Consider the following 16,974-nt stretch of genomic DNA (forward strand, 5'->3'; position numbering starts at 1 on the left):
ACTGAGGATAAAAGGGGGTGAAGAAGGGAAAACTTAGAAAATATAAATCAAGAATAAGTATAAGTCAACAAGCATGATATGTTTTCCTAGCACTGAATTTTCTAAGAGAGAGCATATAAACACTTAGAAATGAATCAGGCAATTTTTAGGAGTCAGCATGGGTTCACTGAGAATGAATTCTTTCAGAAAGACTTCTTTTCAACATTCATTGAACCATTTAGTCAAGAATTGTAGCTAGGAGGACCATGACTTCAACAAAGTATTGGTGACATTACTTGGACTTGTGGGTGAAATGAAAAGTAATAGGAGTTGGATAACTAAGTTAAATATATTCAAAGAGAGCAGCTTTGAAGAAAGCTGTATATGGTGGTCCAGTAAGATTGATTGTTTTATCAATGCTGTTGGAGAACATATAAATAAGTTCCAAGATATTACATTTTAAAGCTGGAAGGAACCACAAAGATAATTATGTCTTTTGCTTTGTAGGGAAGGACATAGAAGTTCCCAGGATAAAATGTCTTTACCAAATTTTTATAATCAAGGGTAGAAAAGCTAAAATTGGAGCCCCGCCATTTGATTTCCCCAAAGGACAAGGCTCTCTCTTTGGAATCCAGGTGATATTACATAGGGTGAGATACAAGTTTCCAGATTTAAGAGAAAATCACACAAGTGACAAGATAAGAAGAAAACTAGGGAAAATAAACTTACAAATGAAAAGTTGAATGTTGAAGTTTGGCATGTCCAAGAAATCACTTTAGATTTCAATGTGGAATTCCTCAAAAGTGGACAGAATAGATCTATTTCAGCCTTCTCATTATGTAAGTTCCTGTTCTTGGATATTCCTTTTGAGAAGCCTTTTTAAAAATCTCTGATATTTTTAATAGTCCTAATATTTTTTTGCCAGCTACTATTTTACCAGTTGTAGATGTGTTGTCTCCTCAATTCTTGTAATGATCTTATGGGCTAGGAATCTACCATTATTCAATTTTACAGATTAAAGAACTGAGGTACAACATGCCTCAGGATTTTACTGGAAACCTCATAGGAGTTAGAGGAAGGATTTGATTCCATGAATTCTGAAACTACCTACCGTACTCCCTTTTCCCAGATTCACTCAGTCCACTTTGCTACCCAAGTTCATAACTGATTCATCTCACAATAAAGCTGTGAGGATACACTTCAAGGTATAACATACTTGTCTATATTTATTTCTGAAACCATAAACTCCTTTATTTGAGGACAGCAAACAGTCATTTCTTGTTATCAAAAGTGTATTTTTTCATTTTTCAGCCTGTGCTTCTTGGTGGCTCCATAAATGCCATTTACTGACTGACCATCAATGGAGATAATAGTGATCCTCTAAAAGTCTACTGGGGAATTTCCACTGGGAGGATGAAAGTTTCAAGCCATAAATATCACCATTGGGTTTGACTTGATCATTTATATGAGAAGCACCATGACCTTATAGCAGAGCCCATTATTTCTTAAGGCCTGTGAGGCTCTATGCAGATAAATGGCATTTATCAGAGCCCTTTCCATGTGTAGTTGTATATTATTGTTTTATATTCAATATTCAAGTACTTTGGGTTAGCCATTTTCTTGGTGGTTTGAACTTGTCCAGGACTAGGAATTGCAATGTTTTCATTGTAGCATGTCAAGTCACAAATATATTGACTTTTCTTTTTAACTGAAGAAGACATGTTTGGGATGCTAATCAGTGATTATTATGTTTTCCAGCAGATGCTATGTTCTAAAATTAGTGTTTTTGTCATTTTCCCATATTTATAGTTGTAAGCATGGGTGGTTTAGGATGGGCTTCACCTTCCTAAATTTAAAACCAATTTCTCTAAATTGTCTCTGTATAAACTAGGAATATACAAAAGGAAGTCAATATTATGTCAACTGGATCTGGCTATTATACGATTCCCTTTAGACTGAAAAATGCATTTTTGTTCTGAGGAAAACAAACTAAGGCCTTATCATAAAGCCTTGGTTCTCAAACCATGTAGACCTAAAGTAAGATTTAAATAGATATATACTTCAGGTAGGCTTCACCCAGTGAACTGACACTAAGGCCTATTGGTAAAGCAGGGTTTTTTTCTGGAGAGAAATGCATCTTGTATAGGATATAGAAGCAGTCAAATACTCAAGCTTGCATCAGTTGCTCACGCGTTATTCTTACTTTAGGATTGTGCCAAGTTTTACCCAGTTGCTCTTATAGGCATCCAGACCCTACTGCTCACTGATGGGAATTATGAGTTGCACACCAATTTATTTGAGAGTTTTACTTCTCTTGACAATTTTTAAGCAAGTCACAAGGATTCTTCTTTTTAGGATTTCAAGTGCCATGCTTTATTTCAGTGATCCTGTGATCATGAGAGCAAAAGAGTGTGAACTCTGAGAAGGACCTCAGGCAGTCCTCTATTCTTTTCATGTTGTGAAAAAAGAGAATGTCAGATGGAAAATTTCAGAGTCAACTGTGAGCACACACACATCAGTCCTATGGTCACTCTTCCTATTCAGGATGTCCATGATATGCCCATTTCAAACATGAGTTTTGTGCCTTCTGTCGTGACAATGCCAACTATTTCTAATAGAAAACAAAAAGGATTATGCACATTTATAGTCTCTAGACTTTAAAAAGAGTTTTCACTAAAGAAATTTTCCTTACTCTCAAAAGTTATGGGCTTCTGAGTCTTATGCTAATACATTAAAGGGAACAGCAACAACTGGTTTTTATGTGGACCTATGCTCAGCTACAAAAATTCCAGATGGCAAAGAGGCTTCAAGTGCTTACTTCCAAGAAAAATACTATTTACAGTGCTGAACTATGTACATTTTTTTAAAAGATGGTGTTGCTGCTGTCTTAAGAATCTGGAGACTTGATAATAACCTCCATGGGTTTGCCTTTGTATTCTGTGCTGTCCACAGTTCATCTCTCTTTGGGACTGTTCTCTAAGAATAAGCCTACACCTTTAATTGTTTTGTCACACATGACTGTGCTGAATGTTTTGTTTTGTTCTTTCAGTTAAATGCTTATATTTGAGCCTGGAAGAGAACCATTGAGGGCTACCCTTTGAACCATTTGTTACCTTGTAGCCCAGGTTATCATATAAAACAAATTCTAGAAATTTTGATGCTAGGAAACCTCAGTGCACTTTCTATTTAGAATGATCAAGTCAAACTATTAGCTGTACAAAATCCCAGATTGGCTTGTAATTTAAAGTGGAACTGGAGGTGGTAGATAGTTGAGAAACTGCCTGAGGAATTCAAGCTGTTCACATCACATGAGTTATCTGTTCATAGAGGATGCCAATCATATTGTTATTGTAGGAAGGATTAGTCACTTTTTTGGGCCATATCTGCAGCACATCTGGAAACATTTTCCATTGAAATAAGTTGACTACAGTTCATGTGTTAAGGTCAGGGATTGATCTTGATTTAATCATATAATGAAATATAGCAAATGTCAGTTTACTTAGTAGAATCTGCAAAAGTCATCAACTCTACATTCCAGGACCCCCCAAAATTCATGGGTCAAAGTTCCATATTGCCATTCCCATTCAATAGCATGACTCAGCCTCAATCATGTTCCATGGATATTCCAAACAAAGAACTCCTTAATAGAAGCAGAAACCTGAAAAATGGTTCACAGCTACCATGATTTGTGTCCCAAATCTTTCCTGAAACAATTGCACTCAAAACCTGTGGTGTGCAATCTAGATTGTCATGTACTTTACATTTTTTTTTCTTCATTTGAAACTAAGGGATTCATGAATAGTGAGGTTATCTATTTTGGTATTCTCATGGCTCAACATTGAGACTGAAATGCCACGCAGACCAAGAAGGATTCCTCAAATCATATTAGTGCAGAAGACAAGCATTTTAAGTCCTGACAGGGTTTTCACCATGACAATGCCACTCCACATTCAACAAGGGTCTGTCTTGCTCCCATGCTAACAAGAAATTATCTCAGAAATAACCTGGTTTTTTTTTTCCATTCAGACTCAGCAGGTACTTAGAAGAAAGAAATGGAGGCATTTTGCCCAATGGAACAGTCTTTATCTCTCTTTGCTCCTCTTTTCCCCCCATGATTAATTGCAAGAGAAAACATGGAACTGAATTGGCTTGGGTTCTGGACACTGATGATGGGGTCAAAAGTTCTTTGTCATGTCTCTCCCAGAGTGTTTGTGCTGGCCAGCAATACCTGTGAAAGATAACTCCCAGGGCGACTGGACACCAACAGACTTGTCAAAAACATGTCCCTTAGTGCCTTAGGTATTGATTTTTGACAATGTCCCTTGAAGATTTAACATAGTTACAAGTTGATGCATCCATATTTTTCTATGACCCCTGAACTCATTTGTAATAACAATAATATGACAAAGACAGCTTTATCAATAGAAAAAAGGCATTGCAATCCTTGTTGGTGGTTTAAAGAATACAAACTTGGGAGCTGAAGGCTATAGCCTGTTTCCTTAAGTGCTCATTATTTACTAAAGAAGTCCCATGGTAATTTAGAGCACAGAGATACACTGTTTGTGGCAAACAAAACTATGACATTTGGAATGATTTCTTTGTTAACTATTCATTAATTCAACAGAGCTGTCAGGCCCAAAAGGAAAAAAGTGTCATGGCTGAGTGCATAGAGCTGGAATCAGACAAGCCACAGGCCAGCATTAGAACCCTAGCTTCTTCCTTCACTAGCTATGTGGCTCTAGGCCACTTATTTTAACTCCATGTACTTCAGTTTCTTCATCTGTAAAAAGAGAATAGTAATTCCTGGCTTAGGAAGTTATGTGAGGTTTAAATGATAATGTATAAGAATCCCTTAACTCATTCTCTATAAAAGTGATAGAGAGGATGACAATGTCTAATTCAGTAGTCATTCATTCAGCCAACTTTGATTGATACCTATTATACAAGGTATTCTTTTAAAATGAGGGCATTGTGCCTTCATTGTCCTCAAGGAGGTTATTATTTTCTAGGAGACATAAAAAAGCCAAGGATAAAATTTTGAGATATATGTATACAAGCTCATGTAAAACTCAGGTGAAAGAGCAACTAATTACATTCAGGTAAGATATGGCCATAACATTTAGGCATGATTCTGAAAAATAAGTGGAAGTCTTACAAGCAGAGAAAGGGAAAAGGAAGTTTTTAGGTAGAGGAGACAACACAGAGAGAGACATTCACACTGCTTAATAGTACCAGATCCTTCTATGTCAACACAGTACCCAGTGCCTCACAGGGATTAGTAGAAGGCAAGGAAGCATAGGATTGTGGTCACATTGCCAAGATATTTTATATGCCATTATAAGTATTTTGATCTTTATTATTTAAGAGATAAAGAGCCATGAACATTTTTTAGGGAAGGGAATGACATGAACAAAATTATATGTTAAAAAGACCACAGTGGATGACATCCAACTTGGAAAGAAAAAGTCTGGAAAGGATCAGTAGACAGATTAAAGATTTATTCTCATTTAGACTATGAGTTCTTGAAGGCAGGAACCTCATATTTCCAATAACACTGAAAAAGTTAATAATAGAAATACCAGTATTGGGGGTTTAGAAAAAACTTGAGTCTGCCTTAACTATTTTATTGGTTGATAGTCATTATTCAGGTGCTCAGGTTTTTATTTGTGCCATTATAGGATAGCTTGAATCCTTGGAAGGAAGCAGGTCATAAATTTTATAGTTGTTAAAAACTGTAGAAAGGCTCAAGAATTTTTAACTTTCTGAAAGCATCACAGAAGAGATAACACAAAGACTTTCTTTAGTGTAGAAATAAGAGCTGAGAGGCAAATAGCCATTATAGCTGTTGAAATTTGCCTGGTGACAACAATCTACATTATCGTTGCCTTTCTTCAAATCTTATATGAATTATATATCTAAGACAACTATGTAAACATGAACAATATATATTTAATGAATCTGTTAAATTTTGTTGGAAAGTTACTTTTTATAGAAAGTTTCTGAACAAATTGTACATCACATGCCACTAAATATGTTCCACATTGGGACAGCTTCATTACCTGGTTTGTCTTCTAAGAAGCCCCATTGTAAACCTGTGACATCCATCCAAATTGGAGGCATAGTTCCTGGAAGGAATCAACTAGTCCCTGGGATGTACACCTTGCAAATTCAATCCTATTAAATGATGGCATATTTCTCAACATGCTTTGCCATTCTAACCACCTGGCAAGGAAATCTGATCATTATTTGGAAGATAATTTAAATTTATTTTTTTAGTTGGAGATGGACACAATACCTTTATTTTGTTTATTTTTATGTGGTGCTGAGGATGGAACCCAGTGCCTCACACATGCCAGGCAACTGCTCAACCCTAGCCCTGGAAGATAATTTTTGAATGTATCATTTTGATTGTATTTTCTCATGTTGTACTTCCCTCTGTTGGAATGTAAAGTCAAAGAGCTGGCAAGAATTAAGACTTTGTCACTAGTAACAGAGGGATTTCCATAATATACCAGGTGGTGGTGTCAAAAATAGCAACATCACAATTTTAGTGTTTCAAGTCCTACTGATATACTGCCTGGAGTATCACTGTTTGCTTAGAATTTACCTGCAGTTGTTTCTGGAACAGTGTGCTTAAATTCCCAAAGTCTACTAATTGGAAAAACACTCTGTGAGTTTTCAACTGCATGATTTCATAGATCAGTAGAAGCACTTCTACTACATTAAATAACTGGACTTTCATTATTATCAACTGCTAAGAATTGGCTCTTTCTATATTGAAATAGTGAACCTTGTAATGTTGATCCATTAAAAGGCACATATTTAATAGCAATTTGAAAAGAGAACTTGGTGTCATTAAAGTCAAATCATGTCTTAGTTAACAGTGTCAGAAATCTTATTTCAATTAGTTTACCTATTAATCTCTAACCATAAAAGCCTTGATAATATGTTAAGAATGTCTATATCCCTTGCTTTTCAATCCATGACTTCCATGATGGATATGAGATCTGCAGCATAAGCCTGGTTCATGGGTCCTTCTATTGCCCTGTGAATTGATGACCTGTGAAGAGTGGTCCTGATGGTAACCTCTTGTCTTTCACTAGTTTCTAAATAAATACATGACAGAAGGGGAATTAATTAAGGAACAAATTAACCCCAAAGCAAAGGGGGAAAATAATATATCTTAGACAATTACTTCTGATGAGAAATTTCTACAATGAGACTATGTTAGCAGTAGCATTTTTAATTGCTGGTTTTGGTTCCTCCCACACTGTGATGAAGTCCTTGAACATCATTGCCCTTCCTTGCAGGAGGCAAAGCAAGAGCAACAGAGGTTTCATAACAGCTTTTATGAGATTGCTTTACAATGAAAAGTCTGGGAAGAAAATAAATTTTAAAATTCTGAGATAAATTTTGAGTAAAGTTTTCTGAAGCTTAGATGATGTGAGGGAGTGATGTGGACAGCAGCGTGGGTAGCAAGCTATCTAGATTTGAAGGATCTCACTACTTGTAAACTGATAGAAACTTGAGGTTGGTACTTAACCTTTGTGAGTCTCAATTATTTTTGAAATTGTTCCACTTAGTCTGGAGATGTTAAAAGAAACCAACAAAACAAAATGAAAAATGAACAGATAATAGAATCTGCTAAAATGTTGAATGCTTATTAGCTAAAGCACTATTTTTGTTGCTTTTTGTGTATTTTCTTAATTAATTCCCATGATAATTCAATGAAAGGGATATTGTTATGGTTTAAATGTGAGGTGGTCCACAAAAGCTTATTTGTGAGACAATGTAAGAAGGTTTAGAGAAGAAATGGTTGGGTTACAAGAGTATTAACCCAATCAGTGAATTTATCACCTGATGGGATTAATTGGTAATTGAAGGCAGGTAGGGTGTGGCTGGAGGGGGTGGAGCATTGGGGGAGTGACTTTGAGGTATGTATTTGTATTTGGCAAGTGAAGATGGATCTGTCTCTTTTCTGTCATCATGTGAGCTGTTTCCCTCTGCCACACTCTTCAGCCAAGATGTTCAGCCTCACCTGGAGTCTCTGGGGGGATGGAGCTGGCTGTATTATTGACTAAGACCTCTAAACTGTGAACCCCTAAATAAGCTTTTTCTCCTAAAATTGTTCTGATCAGATCTTTTAGTCACAGTGGTGAAAAAGCTGACTAAAGCAGATATTATTATTATCTTCATCTTAGACATGAGGAAGCAGCAATAAGGGGTTGAGTAAGTCCTAGTCCTAGAGTTTTTAATTACTGTGTTAAAATTTTTGAGAAAGGTACTCTAAAAATTTTATGTATAGGTTGTCACGTATTTCTTTTATAAATAAATAAAATGATTCACTATAACCATTTTATTTGCAACATTGAACTCACTAAATACATCTATCACTTTTACCTTATTAGTGATAAACACTGATAATAGGTTAATAAGTACATTTTGAGTGCTTTCATTTTGCTCTACTTTAGGACATAATGCTGTTCCCTTTTCCTTTGTGTTAGTGTTAGCTAGCAGCACAGGCACTCTTCATGTTCTTTCTGCAGAAAGATTGCATAGAGCCAGATTAGGATAAGGATGGGGCTCCAAGCTTATCTGTAATGGTTCTGAGTATCCAGTTGTTTTGAGTCTTGGATAGTGTTTTGATTTGGATGTGAGGTGTCCCCCCCAAAACTCACAAGTAAGACAATGCAAGAAGGTTCAGAGGAGAAATGATTGGGTTGAAAGAGTCTTAACCCAGTGATAATTTAATCCCCTGGTAGGGATTAACTGAATGGTAACTGAAGTGGTAAGGTGTGGCTGAAGGAGGTGGGAACTGGGGTTTGGTTTTGTATATATATTTGTATCTAGAGAGTTGAATCTTTCTCTCTGCATTTTGATCACCATGATGTGAGTTGCTTTCCTCTGCCACCCTCTCCTCCATGATATTCAGCCTCACCTCAAGTCTGAGGAGCACAGCCAGACTGAGGCCTCTGAAACTGTGAGCTCTCAAATAAACTTTTCCTTCTCTACACTTGTTTTCAGGTCAGATCCTTTAGCCACAGCAGTGAGAAAACTGACTAAAACAGTCTTCTCTGAAAGAGTTGCTCTAAGGACCAATGGACTGGAGTTCCTTGAGCTGTTCTCAAGTCAAGGCATCTTGTGGCATAGATGCAGACAGTGAGGAGAGGATGGGGGTAATTTTGTTTCACATGCTCATCTTTCTACATCAACTGTTTGTTATGTCAAACTCACTTTTCCACTGTAGGAAAATGCTTGTTTCTTATTTATTAACATCCAGACTGATGTACAATAGGTTGGTCATGGTCATGACCCCAATCCAAGATCCATTTGGATATTTTCAGCTGTTTGGACATGAAGCAGTTTATAATATATTACTTCTTTCAATTCATTTGAAACCTTTCCACTTCTTACCTGGAAGAGCCATTATACTAGGAGCCAACAAAACAAATATAGATGGATATGGTTCCTAAATTCAAGTGGCTTTATAATTTGGAGGAAAAAAAAAATATATATATATATATATATATATATGTGTGTGTGTGTGTAAATGAAAAATTATAGTGAGTTAATAAGTTAGTAATAGAGGTGTGTGTTTATGTAGTAGGAGCTTGGGAAAGGCTACTCCAAAACAGGTTTTCAGCTGAGGATTGATAGTGTAGGATAGCTAAAGCATATTGTATTACCATTATAAGAAACACTGTTTTCTTTTTGGAGGTCTATCAAGATACCCCTCTTTATACTATAAGAAAGCAAATTCCTAGGGAGACTTCAGAGGTAGGTTTTCTGTTTAAACAGAACTAAAAATCTTTTTCCTGTTCAACTTCATTCCTTTCTGCTCATTCTGTTATTCTTCCTGATTTCCTAGTACTTATGTTGTCAATTGTCAGGTCCTACACTTGCACTTATTTATTGACATTTTCTAATTTGCTTTTACATGCCTCAGAGGCTTGTAAGATGCTTTACTATTTTTGAATTTTATTTTACATTCTTTCTGCTCCATGTCATTTAGACACTACACAACAGTTTTTGATGTGTCTAAAATATATCTGCTTAGTAAAAGCAATGTTATGATGAAAAATAATTTTATATATGCTCCTTAGTTGGAATATATAGGTAATTTAGGTGCTTATGTCATCATATTACAAAATACTTCCACAATCTAGTAAAAAAAATAATTGGACTGCTGTTTCAAAATGGTCCTGATAGAAAAGTACTTATTATTTATTTTGCATTGTTTTAGATACTTCCTTTGCAGTTACTTAGGCCCTAATAGAATGTTTTGATTAACCACATACAATTATAAAATTAAGCAACATCCTTTAGTGCCATATAATTCAAATACTAATCTGATATTTTGCTATTTTTAATAAACAGTTGGCTTTTGTTTGAACAACTTTGGTAACAGGGGACATTATTCTTTCTTGTCCCTCACTTATAGGCAATTTCATTTCTCAGAACTCATTTTTCTATTGGCCCCAAATATGTCTTCCTCTAGATTGGAGATTTTGAGAAAAGGAGTTAGTTTTGTAACTTGGTAATGTATGGAAATACTTTTGGGTGTCACAACTTGGGCTGCTGGCACCTATGGGTAGAGGCTAGGATGCTCCTAAACATTCTACAATAATATATGACCTTACATATCAAAGAGCTTTCCAGACAAAAATGTCAATACTGTCAAGGTTGAGAAACTTTGCTCTAGATTCAATCTATTTATCCACAGAGAAAGTGTAACTGTTTCCATTAGCAGCCTCTCAGATACTTGGAGACAGCTAACTCTGTGAAGGCTTTTGTATTCTTGGACTATTTTTTTCAATTTTCCTGTAAGAGTAGCAATTAATGTATGACCTTCCCAAAAACATTTGAGGGGGAATGAGGAATGAATCATTAAAGTACAGCAATGCTTGGTACAAATTGACCAGTGGTGGTTCGCAAACTCTACCAGCACTATGGAATTGGGTGGAAGAAGTAAAATAAAACGGTCTCTTTCTCCTTTTCCCCATGTAACTAAAGTCCACAAAATTTATTGCAAAGAATTTGGTTTAAGGAGTAATTCTTCCCACGGATATAATCTGAGAAATGCATCGTATGCGTGTCCAAAGTCATGTCATGATAAACTATGTCATAAAAACTGCTGCTCAGAGTTAGAGTTCCTGGGCTGTAGATTGTACTAGAAATCTTGAAAAAGGGTATAACTATACCAGGGATGAAAAGGAGGTTCAAGACAAACCTCTGACTTTTCTATGAGCTAAACTTTTAGAGGCCATTTAACCCAAATCCTCATTTGTTGCTTGAGTCACTTTAATATTCATAGACAAAACAATGACTGGGTAACTTATACTTGCATGTTCCATTGAAAATTTGTTCTACATAGGCAAGAAAGAATGAGAAAATGTTACATCCTACAAAGAGAGTCAGGAACATTTTGGGCACATTTCAAGGAACATTTTTGACTGGACCACTTAGGAACTAACTACAGCCTATTTGAAAAGCACAAGCATAAACATTGCTTCTAAATAAGTACCACAAAGACAGTTGCTTAGCTAAAGGCAACCAACCTGATTCCCTTCTTGAAGAAATACTATTTTCCCTGAAGTGAGGGGTTTGCGGGCTTATAGAGAAGATTAGGATATAGTATTAAAATGCTTTGAAAAAGAACTTACCAGAGGGGTGAATAGACCCCCCAACTCCATTTGCTAATATAGAAGGATTTTGATGCTTGGTTTTATTGAATACTCAATTAAAAAATCAATAGCGTTGCTTTGTGAGGGGACCACCACAGAGTGGTTTGTCATCCTTAATTAGAACATTAGGAAAATAATTATCTAGGTCTTCATCAATGGTGATATGGCTTACGCCAGCAAATCTTAAGAATCCTCTCTTCCATTCAAAGCCCTCTCCTATAACACAGCAGGAGATGTCTCCTTTGCTGTATTCCTAAGAATTCCTCTCCTTTAGTGGGAAGAAAAGGAAGCTGTACAGAAAGTACCCCCTGAGGCAATGTGGCCAATAAAGCAACCCAGAGTTTATAACATCTCAACAACTGACCCAACAGAAGGAAGATGCACAAATATGAATCTCTAAAATTCTCTCCCAATGGGCAATTTTGTTACTGAAAATTCTGGGCTTCAATTAGTGACAAATGAATGACAGACATTTTTTAAAGTATAGATTTGTACTCATTTGCTTCTACAGTTTCATCCTCTTCCCTGACCTAATTCAGTTCAAGCAGAAACACTTTCCGGGATATATTGAGGAAGTTTAAAGGAGAAAAGAGAGGATGGCAGGAATACCAGGCACATGCTATCCTCATGGTCATCAGACACCAGGTGCATGATGAGAATCATTCATGGAAACTGAAGAGGGTGAGTAAGAACGATACCCACAAAAATCTTCTATAGTGTCTCCCTCATTAATGTACAAGAGTGCCTTAAATTCACCATTAGGAGCCTACTACTTTGGATTGACACTAAGGATATTTTTAAGAAAGGACAAATATGTTTGCAAGGATAACATACTTCAATTCTTAGCTGTGTAAAGGCCTCTTTGGACCTCTTTTCATTCATGATGCTTTGCTGAAAGGAAGGTCTGATGTAGAAAGTTTCCTTGGAAGGGTGCCTGGAGGTCACTGTTTAGAGACCATTTGTTCCATCTCCCAGATTTACTTTGTTCTGGGGTGTGGCCTAATCACAAAGCTGAGTAGCCAGAGGGAATGGAGACCCCTACTCTGTCCCTTTCTCTTTAACTCACCTCCTTACTCTTGCCAAAGTCCTTGTCCCCATCCCCATAAACATTTACCACAAATTTATGTTCAACCTCCTCAGATCCAGTATCTACTTCTCACTGTGGCCCTATCAACCTTTGTCTAATCCAACTTTCATTCTGTCATCTAATTACTGAATTAGAGTAATTGCTATTTCACAGTAGTACTGAATCCCCAGCCACGCTTTAAATGCCTTAAAGTCAAGAACATGTTCTATATGACTTTAGTATTCTCTCTAACCCTGTCACAGTGCAGAGCACACATTAGGCTCTTTATCCAGACTGACCTGCTGGGGGACCAGCCCATGATCTCATTAGACTGCTTGGCCACTGCAAAGGCCACAGAATTGGTTTTAAATGTAGCTTCTCAGCTGGCTTTTCCTATAATTTTGGGAACACAATAGCAACCATTTAATGAATCTTAATTTTTTTGGTGAAGAATTTTTCATGAATTTTCTTAATTTCTCCTTTCCACACCTTTTTGAGGTATTTTGCTCATTTTACAACTAACCAGCAAATGACGATTTTGGACTTCACACCCAGGTCTTTCTGATGTCAAAATCTATACTCATTTTTATATACGAGTTTTTGTTTCTTTATTTATAGTGGTATATCAGCATAAAACCATATCAGCATTTGTGACTTTATGGTGTATTGACCAGATAAATGAAATTAAAAGCCAGGTCCTTTGATGAGTAAGATTAGTGATTTCTTCCCTTGAGGACCAGTAAAGTGTTTTAGAACCCTAAATTTTTTTCCCCTTAAACCAGTCTCACCTCTCCTGGGGAGTTATAATGTCAAAAGAGTAAAATTAGGTAAAAATTTTATTTTGCAATATATAGCTTGTTAAATACTTTGGATAAATCATTATGACACATATGCTCTGGAATAGTGCTATTTACTATGTTGGGATGGATTAATGTCAGAAAAACATATATTCCTGTTCCTTATTAGCAGTAACATTGGGCATAATATAAATATTTGTGAAATGATTGACATTCACAGATGAAATTGTTATTAAAGTATGGTGGGTATACATCTTAAATTTTCTCTTTTCTCTAAATAACAAATTCTACCTCTACTGACCCAAGTATAGAAATAGTGACAAAATTAACATGCTGTGCTTTGAGATGTGCAATATTTTCTATTCATCTAATGAAGTCAAAGGGTGTTTATGAAAAACCAATTATCCTAATTACTTATAATATGACTGTGTGCTCTAAAGAGGGAAAGAAATTTGAAATAGCTCATTTAGAGCAACACAGAATAACACGTAGAATTTTAAGTGCTGCAAATCTGGGACATAGAAATAAGGCTATTCCAATGCAAATAGAGCCACTTGAAGTGGGTTTGTGACATACAAAGACAATGTGAGTATCTTTAATGCTTGGGCTTTGATTACAGTAATTTGGTAGGAGGCAAAGTGTATTACTCTTAGAATCATAGACTTTTAATACTGTGACAATAGTGTTCTCACCAGAAAACAAATTGAACTTTAAGTAACACTGAAATCACATGTGGTAGCTGAAAAAGCAGAAAAGTACAAAAGATTTGAATTCTAGATTTTGTGCTTCCTACCAATGGAAGTTTTCTTGAGACCAACATCTCTTTGGGAATTGGGAAAATGAGAAGGTTGAGCTGGATGATTTCTCAGTTCTGTTCTGTTTCTAAATTCTATGATCATGTACATAAGCACTGCAAGAATTTGAATGTTCCTTTTTTTCTAGCAAAACCTGAGAATCAGTTATCAGCTTTGTATCTACTTCATGTGCTAAGTCTTTTTGTTTTTTGGGGAGAGGGTTAATTATCTGGCTTCTCTGTATACATTTTAAAGTTTATATACTGAGAAATTCTTTATATTGTGTCTGAACAAAATTATGCTTTAGTGAAAAATGTGTGTGAGTTCAGGGATATTGTACCTTCCTGTGATTGCTTTTATCCATGGCTTCAAATTCCTATTTTATGGAATTATGTAGCACTATTATTTACTGTGGGCAGGCCATTCTTTCCTGCTTCTTGACTCTGAGCTGAGCCCCGTGGAATTGCTTCAGCTAATGGGATACTAGCAGATATGACACAAGCAGGAGCTTGAAGAGGAAATATGCAGTTGAGTTTGAATTCCCTCACACCCCTGCCATCACTCTGAGAACTTCCATGGGCTAGAGCATTGATTCTAGGAGACAACCTGGGCAAAACCACCCACTGCTAAGCCCAGTCTCCATTGGCTTACTGTAAAGGAGTGAAGTCATTACTTCAGGCTTGTAAACTAATAAGTAATTGGGTCAAACAATTGAATTTCAGGGCATTGTGTTATGCTGCAATAGCTACCTTTGTTATCAAATACTGATAGAAATATGACATCATCCATCGATGAAATTATTAGGATAGCCTTCTTTTGTTGCCCCCAAGACATAAAAGCAAAGAGACACAGCTTTCAGCAGGAATATATGCTAGTCTTACCTGTATGGAAACGCTGCTGTAAGAGCCACCAATGACCCCTGCAATGAGCAGAGGGATATTTTCTTGAATGGCATATGATCCATCAGGACACATATACTCAGCTTCATCCACTTTAGTCAAAGATGCCCTGACAAACTCCAGTGATTGCTCTAAAGCATAGGTATCCCTTGAGCATGTATCCAGAATATGAACACCCAACTTCACTCCAGGTAGAAGGTAATTGTCTTTGTTGATTTCATCAATAGCAAACAACATAGCTTCCAGGCGTTGGATCCCTCGATCTTCATTGATTCGCCCACAGTCTTCAGTTCCAGTGCCTTTTTCATTAATAGGAAATAGGCCCCCCAAAACAAGGTCACCTTCTATTTTAATCTCCCTCCTCATAAAGTTATGATCCCCTAAAGAGAGTAAAAATCCCTTTGAAAATAAAGCTAAAGTAAGAACTTGAAGTCTTGTCCACATCTTCATGAATCCTTTTTCTGCGCCTCTGGGAGATATCAAGAGATAGAGCCAATGTTGCCCGCTAGTTCTCCTTTCTCATTTCCAAACTGGATCTTTGTCTTGTCCTTCATGTAAGGGAGGATCAGACTAACAGCGCCTGTCACCAAATTCCTAAAGAGATAAAAATTATATGAACAAATATGGTAAAAAAAGCAGCAATGCATACATTGATGGTCTCCCATCAGAAGTTTGATGGACTAATGACTCCAATTGCCATACCCAAACACACACTTCACTATGGCCCAGACACTCTCCCACAGGTATGCCTACCGGGTCTCATAATACATGATGGGGTGGACTTTAGTGGTCCCATCTCACAGAAGTGGCTGGAGAGGACTAAAGAGGTAAAGTGACTTGGCCAATGTACTTAGATTGGAGATAGGGTTCAGACTCTTGTTCTAATGCCAAGTCCACTACCCTACTCAGTCATTTACTTTCATTTTGGTAGGACAGCAACCTGTATCCCCATTCAGCTTCATGTGTAAACTTGCCCCTTTTGTGGACTCTTGGCCTTTCTATTTGGAAACAAAACACAAAATTAACTCTGTTACCAAGTCAGCACTTTTACCACCACATCCCTCTTCCCCTCTTCATACATGAGCTCTCCAAAGAAATCTTTGTGGTGTTGCTCTGCTTCCTCTCATCCTAGATGCTCTCAGCCCTCTGGATTCAATGCTCTGTCTTCAGCCAGGTGAGGTAGTGCACACCTATAATCCTAGCAACTTCTCAGTGTTTTTTTTTTTTTTTTTGATAAAAGATTCTGTTCCCACTGCTATAATAAAATGGTTTTGGAAAAAGCTACTATTAAACTAGTTTCTACATTGAAAAAAAAAAACCACTCTACTCTTCATTTTACCTGGGCTTTATGGAAATCTTGATTATTGTCTACATGTTACAACTCCTAGATTTCTGTTCTCATGCTTCATTTCTGGGTACATCTTAAATTCCATTGCTAAACAGCTGCCCTCCCCCTTTCTCTCAACTCCCTATGCCGGTCTAACTCATTTTTTTAAATAGTTTCACCACCCACTTAAATGGGTTCCAAATTCCTTGGTCATCTGCTTGCTAAACAGTTTTACCCACACATCATTTGGACACCTCAAGGTCCGCATGTCATAAACTCTCCCTTATCTCTGAGAATGGATCTTCTCTGTGTCCAGGCTCTCAAGTCAAAAATCCACACTCCAGCATCCTCTCCATTTCACCTTATTCCACCCTCTTCCTATTGGCCACTAATCCCTGAAGAGTCTGCCTGTTTAACCTCTGCCAAAG

The 16,974-nt window shown here is 36.8% G+C and overlaps 1 protein-coding gene across 1 annotated transcript in view; it reads right to left on the reverse strand.

The window, feature by feature from the left end:
- Nucleotides 1–15,669, reverse strand: part of GRM3 (glutamate metabotropic receptor 3) — a gene marked incomplete at both ends in the record, with an annotated part of 93,149 nt that extends 77,480 nt beyond the window's left edge. The window contains one exon of the mRNA XM_081287340.1: nucleotides 15,202–15,669. Within this exon, the coding sequence (XP_081143466.1) occupies nucleotides 15,202–15,669 (468 nt within the window). The remainder of the gene's footprint in view (nucleotides 1–15,201) is intronic.
- Nucleotides 15,670–16,974: the final 1,305 nt, after the last annotated feature.

The sequence above is a fragment of the Spermophilus citellus genome (assembly GCF_964194105.1).
Source record: "Spermophilus citellus genome assembly, chromosome: 3".
In the NCBI taxonomy this organism is placed as follows: domain Eukaryota; kingdom Metazoa; phylum Chordata; class Mammalia; order Rodentia; family Sciuridae; genus Spermophilus; species Spermophilus citellus.